Source organism: Bombus impatiens, unplaced genomic scaffold (assembly GCF_000188095.3).
Source record: "Bombus impatiens unplaced genomic scaffold, BIMP_2.2 scf_0146, whole genome shotgun sequence".
Lineage (NCBI taxonomy): Eukaryota > Metazoa > Arthropoda > Insecta > Hymenoptera > Apidae > Bombus > Bombus impatiens.
In genome coordinates this window covers 39,794-48,771 of record NT_176565.1, presented here as the reverse complement: position 1 = coordinate 48,771, position 8,978 = coordinate 39,794, and the positions used below count along the sequence as shown (strand labels likewise).

The 8,978-nt window shown below is 44.4% G+C and overlaps 1 protein-coding gene across 6 annotated transcripts in view; it reads right to left on the bottom strand.

The window, feature by feature from the left end:
• The window catches only part of LOC100740648, a 56,858-nt gene that overhangs the window by 9,727 nt on the left and 38,153 nt on the right, over positions 1 to 8,978 (bottom strand). For all 6 annotated transcript variants that reach the window (XM_012382210.3, XM_012382211.3, XM_024365678.2 and 3 more), the window contains 7 exons: positions 5,557 to 5,706; positions 3,598 to 3,792; positions 2,829 to 2,914; positions 2,037 to 2,233; positions 1,802 to 1,919; positions 1,333 to 1,572; positions 31 to 105 (listed from right to left, as the gene is read on the bottom strand). In XM_012382210.3, the coding sequence (XP_012237633.1) occupies positions 31 to 105; positions 1,333 to 1,572; positions 1,802 to 1,919; positions 2,037 to 2,233; positions 2,829 to 2,914; positions 3,598 to 3,792; positions 5,557 to 5,706 (1,061 nt within the window). The remainder of the gene's footprint in view (positions 1 to 30; positions 106 to 1,332; positions 1,573 to 1,801; positions 1,920 to 2,036; positions 2,234 to 2,828; positions 2,915 to 3,597; positions 3,793 to 5,556; positions 5,707 to 8,978) is intronic.

The following is an 8,978-nucleotide window of genomic DNA, read 5'->3' as shown; positions in this document are numbered from 1 at the left end:
TTCGCCGATATTGTATCGGCGACGCTGGTCGTATTTGCTGCCATCGAGAGGCACGCCCAGAACATAGGGCAGCTCCTCGCCGTGCACGGTACACTGACGTTGTTGCTGCGAACATACAAGAGCGCTTGGTTCGATATACTTTGCCGGCCGGCAACAAAGTTTCGCCAAAATTTCGCGGTCCAGAAGAACGGTCAAGAGGGGGCCTCTCTACGAAACCGCAGCCATTGTTATTAACTTCCGCTTCTCTGCGTTGTGCTTTAACTCCATCGACCCCATTGTTATTCTATATTCCGGTTGATCGATACTCTTCGATAAGCCCGTTCTTTCTGGACGATCGCGGTCAATGATCGTTGAATATATATATATTGCAGATTCCAGACATCGAGGGCAGTGAGTCTTCCTTTTCGTAAGAAGGTCGATTTCCGAACAAATTGCACGTGCCCGCTCATTCGATGGATAAGGGTCAAAGTATTTTTCTGGGAGGAATTCTAATTTTTTACATTTTTTACGATTAATCGAGATAGGTTTGGCGAATCGGTTGATTTGTCGCCGGTTTCGCTAGCGCGATGGCAAGAACGACGACGCGATGAATTTCCTGTGGAGAACGTCTCGCAGTCTGGGGTCTATCGTTCGTAAATCCCGCATCCAACGGAAGGGAGCCAAGCCTGTAAGCTGTAGCTGAAAAGCAGAAACGTTGTTACATTCGGTTTAACGACACTGGTCGGTCACTGTACTCTCGGACAGAGCGTAACAGGCCGACACGCAGCGCCGATAAAAATAGTTGGACGGCGTCCAAATGGGTCTCGTAGCTGGGATTTTTCTCCCCGTTTGCGCACGACCGACCAACGAACAGTCAGTAGGTCACGCTGCCTGTTTCCGCCAAGGAATCCGCTGCGCCACGCGCTTGCTGCGAGAAAATGAATAAAATGCAAAGTACACCGTCTAATCGTACGTGATGCAGTTTTCACGAGGAGAACAGCCTCGGCGGATTTATGCGCCTCCTTAATATTTCTGTCAGCTTCTTGATTCTTGACCTGGCTGAATTTGTCAAGCTAGACACACGGATGCGCCATTATCGCGCGCTTTTCCGGCCCGAGGCGTGAATCTTTTATCAAACTGCGATCGCACGAAGTTTTATTCGACTTTATGGAAACGGTCTGATCGTCAGTCACGGAGGATTCACTCAGGCCACGTGTATCCGAGGCAAAAGAACGTAGAACTCGAACGAAGCGAATTCAACGAAGAGATTTAGAGGCGTTCGTCATTTTTAAGCGACATGAGCGTATATTCGCGGTATGCTAACTCTGAAAGTGTTCCCAAGGACGTACTTACGCCGGAGTACTCCTGCATCGCTTTCGGATGCGAGAAGATGTACATGTAGCTCTTTGGATTTGCCCTCGAATGTAAATTCGCGGTCATTATTAATGGCGCGACGGTACCGCTGTCGGATAGAGCATCCAGAACGAGATCCCGATTCTTCAGCGTGTAGTCGTTCGTAAAGCCGGCCGAGAAATCGCCGTATTGTTCCAGAATCTTCGACAGAATTAGTTCCGCTTCCAGTTCGTGCGTCGCCTGCCGACCAAGAAATATCGCGTCACTTTGTTATTCGCGCGTCGGCTGAATCTCGCCGGATTCAATATCGGCCTGTATACAAATATTCCTACCCGAAATTCCACCCCTCGATGTTCGCGCGTGCCAATTTCATTGCCAATAAATCGCGATCGATTTCAAATCGCGATCGAATTCTACTTGACAAACGAGGAAATCGAAAAAAAAAACAGGTTGACGATTCGACAATTACCTTGGCATATTCTCGTAAAACTTCATCTCTCTGCACATCCACCATTCCGTGCAACAACGCTATCGGTGACAGAATGTGAAACTTCTCTGATTCCGTCACGCCATACATCAGGTCAAACCTGTTCGACAGATTCGATCTTCAAACGGTTCTCCTTCGTGGAGATTATATATAAAAAAACGTGTATTTTCTACGAAATAGTAGCAGATTGATTTCTGCATTCATTGGAATATCCTACCTGCCAAATAGTTCAGAATTTTTCATCAAATTCAAAGGCTTGTCCGGGATAACCACGTTGTCGATCAGCGGCGCGAATGCTGGCACGTAATTCGGCTTGTGGATTTTCACGTTCAGCAATGTGCTTACGTCTTGGCTACGTAAACACAACGCCAGGTCATTGTCGGTCGTGGTGGGACAATTGAGGGCGTGCGCCACCTGAAAAATCATTCGAGCCATCTCTCAACGACTCGCAATGAACGTTCCCTGTGTCTGCTAGAATCGTAGCTGCACGTCGCGATGATGAAAAACGATATTTCCTTCTTTGTTAGTTCCAATCGCAACCGCCACCTTCCATCCTTCTATTTTCGAGTAGAAACGGGGCGATCGTACATGTATGGAACACGACTCGTTTGCCCCTAGCAGGGAACACGATATCGATCTTCTGTCGACAAGATGTCAGGTACGAATTCGAACGTTCCTTTCGCCACGAGTCAAATGTAGGTCCGTGCACAGAGTACTGTCATACTTTCACTTTTCACACCTAACGTTCGACAGTTAAAATTTTACGCCGCATAGCCTTTCGGTTAAACTAAGATGCAAATTTTTCGTGATAAGGTACCAGAAACGTTTGAATAACGATCACGCATATACGAGTCGTACGAATTAGGTTCAAGAGATATAACGTGTTGTTGGTAACAGTTAAATAAATATTCAAATAAATACATCGTATCTTAATAGAAAGAAATTACGAGCAGAAAATTGTTGATGCATCGGCTTTCATTTTGCGTATCATCAAGATTAATGAATCTACCTGTTTGGTGATTTGTAGGGGTGCTTTTCCGATAGCATCAGCGCTTAACGCTGATCCGGACATCAATATAGCCCGTTTGAAGAGACCTGCGAAAGATGGAAAGACGATTAATGATCCAACTCTCTTGAGATCAAGCCAGTAGCTACTTGTACGCGTGAAATGTTAAGTTTTTCATTCTATAGTATAATTATCGATCGAACATCACGGTACTATTCCCCCCCCGGCTTATATTGCCGTTGAAAAATGATCGTAGTCTCCATTTTCTCCTGCCATTTCTTGTTTACAAGGGTTATTCTTTCCACCGGCGACTTTAAAAAGAAAGACACGAGCCTTCGAGCAAAGTACAAACTTCCAGAATCACGAGTCCATGGCAATTTTTAATGATATCCAAAAGAAGAGATCGAAACGTTTGATCATAAACGTTTGTTTCACTTATGAGATTCACGTTCGTCAAATCGTCGAATTTTAGTCGAACGGGCGTTTCATTTTCTTGAACGAGTCGTATCCTTGTAAGAAATTGCGTTTTTAAAATAATCTGCGCAATTTCATAAGAAATTACATCTTTTCCTTAGGTTCGTCACGAACTTGGCTTCTTCGATCGACTCCTAAAAGCGATACTTAAAGTTTGCATTTCTAAAATCGAAGCCTGTGCACGACGGTCTTATCGATTTCACGAAAATGGAGGTTACGTGTTCTTTCCGCGAAAGTATTCTCTTAATATTCAGGCATCGCAAAAGTCGCAAACACGCGACACCGCAGTAACCGTTACCTTTCTTATTAGCCACCGGGCTGATAAGGAGTAGGTTAGCAAAAATGGCGCCAGTACCATGGCCGACGAGCGTAATGCTGTTCGGATCGCCACCAAAATCAGCGATGTTCTCTCGCAGCCAAAGTAGCGCCGCTATTTGATCCAGCAACCCGAAATTGCTCGTCGTATCGTCCCTGATCCCGGGTCTCAAGAAACCTGCAACCAAGTGTTCACGACTGAACGAATAACATACGATCATTTTCCCTAATATCGGACTTACTGAACTTTATGATTCTTCCGTATATTCTTTAAAACAGAAAATGTTTCGCGCCAATCTTAGCTCATCGATCTTTTAATATCGAACGATTCACTGTAATCAATCTTGTAATTCCAACAACAAAAAAGATCTTACGTACGTTTCTTTTACACAGCGAATAATTTTTATCCAGGCGAGAAAAGAAAAAAGCCAACTTTTACTCTACAAGGCCTACAGCCTGCACCAAGACATCAACTCGGGACGTAAAACTGGTTGGCACAACGTGCTATTTCTTTTTGTTCGCGGGAGCCTGCTCGTTATCCATATTTTTCCCCCGTTGTTTTGCAAAAGGCTGAAGTTATCCGGACCTCTCGCGAGCCAACTGTAGCCGACTACGGACCAACGGGAAGAGGGTGAAGTTAACTAAGCGCCTTCCCAGCACTTTAACCTAATTTATGATTATGGTTTCGCGGCTGCTTCTTCGTTTTTTCCTTCCTTCTACCTTTTTTTCCCCCTTTCCTTTGCCCCTTCCACGCTTTAACTCTCATCCCACTTGTCGGATGTGGCGGCGCAGCTCGCGCCACCGACGTCCATCCATTTGCAATGCGCGCGCGGAGGTTGCGTTATCATTTTAGGGCAAAGGATAGGCGGAAGCTCCTCGTTGCGAATACCCAGCTGCAGCCGGTAAGGCCGGAAGGGGTTGGAAAAAATAGAGCAGACCACGGGAAAAACGGCGACGATCGATGGAAGTTTCGGGGGCAAAAGGGCCGCTTTTGTCTCGCTCTTTTCTAAGAGAAAAATTGTTTTTTCTCCCTTGAAAATGATCTCGAAACTTTTATACCCGCCATTCGTTCCACCGTCGCGACTTCTTGCTTCCGTGCAACGAATTCCTTATTTTTATCGAAAACAGATAGATCTTCGTCGAGCAACAAATTTGAACCATTTGTACAATAATAGATATTTAACTATTAGAAGTTACACATTGAATCGTTAGTAGCGATTTTCGTATATCGCGTAACATAAAAAGCGATATAAAAATTCGCAGTGAGTATAAAGTTCGAGTACCTCGGGTTCGAAGAGCGAGTCGGCTTTGTGTTGTTTATACGAGCGGACGGATTGCAAAAGATATCAGGAGACGATGGCGGTTGTCCCGGTGCGCGATGACGGATCGATAGACAGTCGCACGGGAAGAAGGTAGAAATAAAAAGGAATTGGTCGAAGATCAAAAAGCCGCTGGCGTAGCGAAGCACGAACGTTAATGAAGCAGAATTCCTGATTTCATGCAACGCTGCCGCTGGCGGTGCTCGGCAAGATTTCATAAATTCGTATCGAGACGATGCGATGGCGCGGGACTTTCTCGCATAGTTCTCTCAGACGTTTCATATCCAGAACGATCGAATTCGATTTCATGTGACCCACGCCTCCTATTTCCGCCCAGTATCTTCTCATCTCATCTGCCTTTCAGATGAATCCATCGTGAAAACACAGCAACGCGGGAATACTTGACTCGTACTACTAGCAACGAGTAAGTAGTATAATCGTACTACAGGAAGACCGTACCGCGGAAATATGATTCATCTAAGGTTACTTACAAGGAAGATTACAATTTTGACATTTTCCTACATACGTGTTATATTTTTGAAGAACTGAATTCGTTAAAAGATAGTGAATTACATAGGTACATAGGTTAGTCTGACTCCAAGCATTAAGTCTGCATAACTTACCTAGAATGCCTAGGCGAAAGTTGATAGTGACGAAGACGATGTTACCATAAGATGCCAATATAGTACCGTCGTAGAGGTTGCCGCTATTCCATTCAAAGCTCTCTCCGTGAATGAACACCATCACGGGATACTTTCGCAGAGTCTTCTGACCTGAAGACAAAAGGGTGTAAGGTATTAACGTCGGCGGAGGAAGATGAACGTTTGCTGTGCTCTTTTAATTAGCGTACTTATTTTACAATGTTTCATAAAGGCGTAAAATAAATCATGCGACATTATAATGCAAAATACATTTGGAAATACTTTCTGGCCAAGCATAGTAATGCATTTAGCTGGTAATTACGATGGAAAAACGATATCGTCCGTAAGCGAAATATACAAAAGCGCGACGTTAATTGACTCATCGATATTGTATAAAGCCAATGATGTACGCGAATGACGGATTAATGGAGAAATAAATTTTTATGCGTTGACCAAAGATGCAGCTACGATTGAATAACCAGGCGGATCGTATCATAAATTCATATCATAAATTAGTTCACTCGGGAACCGAATAAAGCGTAGATTGATAATTTTTTATCCACGCTCCGCGTATTCGAAGAAATCGATCGAATAATTCAGGAAATTTTCCTCAACGTCGTAATAATTTTTCTTGGATATCGAGGAAAAAAGAACAACGAAATTTAGCGAAAGGAAGAAAGAACTATGAACGCGTGGAATAAACGACGAACAAGATGATCCGTGTCGCTTATTGATAACGCTATCCCGCCTAAATTAGAATTGTTACAAGAGCGTGTCCCTACCGATTCCATGTTTTTTCATGCGAGAGTTTCCTTGATTTACATCGCTCGAAAAATTATCAGCGGAGTTTGCTTGACGATGGTACACGCGTGAGTCGGGTCAGTTCCAAAATTTATCACATCTCACCCCCTGGTCGAGCCTGTTCGTGAACTATTCACTCTGAGTTTTCGGTATTAGGGTATCTATAAATTCTTCTCCCCCATCCTGTAGACGACGTAGTTTCCTTTTAGCGAACGATCCACAAATTAGACCAGAACGAACACTGGCTCGACCGCCCTCCCCAACCCACCTTTACGAGCGGTCGAGATTTATCGGGGAATCTGTTTTACACGATTTCAGTTTCCGTCGCGCGACCAACTTCGCGCTGACATTTGAACACCGCTCCAATCCAGCCGGAATTAAATCATACGCGTCTCCTTGAAAGCCGAAGATTAATTGTCTTTGAAAGTAAATATACTTTACTTTCGTCCCCTGTTCGCTTTACCAACACGTCGCTCGACGAACAATTATAGTACGACTGGCGAGCGAAGGTAAGTTTCCTCTGTAAACCCGCATCAACAGCAACTCTTACCGTATCCGCTCTAACCTCATCCGCTTTCCACAGATAAACGTTCTTTCGAAAGCGGGCAGAAATCGCTGCTTCCGTAATTTCCGTCGGAAGACACGGAACTTCCGTGTCACTTTTTTTTTTCCTTACGAAGAGAAGAAACGATGGCGATGGTTGCGCACGTGTTCAATCTTTTTTTAAGTTCGTTTACAAAGCAGGTAGGAGAAAATTGGGCTTTATTAGGTACTATCCCCGCAAGCAGATATTGGTAATCCTTTGTTCAATATATCGCGACGGTGACCGAATTTGTTACGCTAATGCGTATACCGTTGTATATCTTCCCTGGCAGCTAACCGAAACTCCCGACAGTAGCGGGAAAAATATGGCCAGCAAACGGGCAAGAAACGGATGGAGCAAGAAAGCGGATGGGGATGATCAGCAACGAGCTGACGAGCTGTTAACGCGTTTATGGACTGTCAACAACGTATCGCGTCCTTCGAGGCCGCAAATTGAATCCGCTCAACCTGCCCCGAGGGCTGAAACGACACGTTTATACGAGATTTTTCCCCCACGACTAACTTTACGGGTCACGTCATAATTATTTGTATTGTTATACGAGTTCCAGCAGCTCGGTATTCAAGGAAACGAACTTGGAAAATTGCTGCCTTCGGTGATATATCTTTCCGACGAAATAATAATGGACGGAAGAGTAGAATAATTATTCCCGTATTACAGGGATTTAATTTATTACTTTCATATCTCGTTTGTTCACCCTCGTTAGAAATAATTAATACGCAAGACCTAGTCTTACGTGAGTGGTATTAAAAAAATATACAAGCCCATTGTTATCTCAGAGTCAGCCCGTGTAATACAAAAACCATCGCGTTTTTGTTGCATTCTGGTTCGCGGCCTGTTCGGTGTACCGTAGTCCAATTGAATAAAATTTCAGAGGCCATCGTTTTTGCCTGGTTGTAAGCACCGACCCTGTTGGTTATTGTGTCGCAAAAGAATCCTCGTGAACGAGCACGTTATGAGTCGAAAAAATTCGGGCGTTCTATCCTCCGCGAGATTCTTTCGGCCAACTTCGTTTTCGGTGAACACGCATATACCACCCTCGTTTACGGCGCAGAATCGTCGAGCAAACGAGCAGAAGAGCGGAGAGAGAGCACGAACAATAGGAATATCGAAATTATCGCGGCGCTAGTGCGCGTTACTTCCGCAAAGAATCCATTGATTCAGCGGACTGCGCGGGGCGCATTTTCACCGAGACCATCTCACAGGAGTAAAAAGGCGACGGAAAATAGGTCGATGCGATCATACGAAAACCACTCGTGCAATAATAAATGCCCCTATGGCTACTTCCATAAGATCGTATCGACCTATTTTTTCTTTTTTTTTGTCGTCTTTGCCTTCGGATATACATGTACAATGGCGTTAAAAGAAGGCCCGTGTACGATATCGGAGCGTCCCATTTACAATCGATATTGCATCGTCCATCTAGCAAAATTATAGGCGTGAGAATGTGCAAACGAATCTTCGTAAACTAAATGACCACTATCGAAACAGGGTTGTCTTAGACGACGCATTCTTAAAGCTTCAATGCACGTGCAAAGAATCGTAGAAAATGAACGAGCCATCGGCCAGGTAGGGTGAATTCCACTCACGAATGAAACTGTGGTTAGGAAATTTCCATAAAAATTAAAAGGTGAATCGTTGGGCTGTACATGAAATTGACGTATAACGGATCACGCCTGGGGATATGTTCATCTTTGGTCGGTGGATGTGCGCGCTTGGAAATCGAACCGGTCGCTATAAATCAATTGACGCGAATCTATGTTCTAATAAAAGGAGCAACGGGGTCGATGGTGCGGCGAGTAAAAAGATATCATGTGGTGCACTTTACGCTGCGACGATATAATGCAACCTGTATTGTGTGCACCGAACATATTATTATTAAACTTGGCCAGTCAACGATAATGTTACAATATTTGCGACGACAGTGTCGGCTGATCCAACTTTTCTGATATCGAACGACCTAATGAAAATACCAAGTATCGGAGAACTAGGCGTTGCTCGA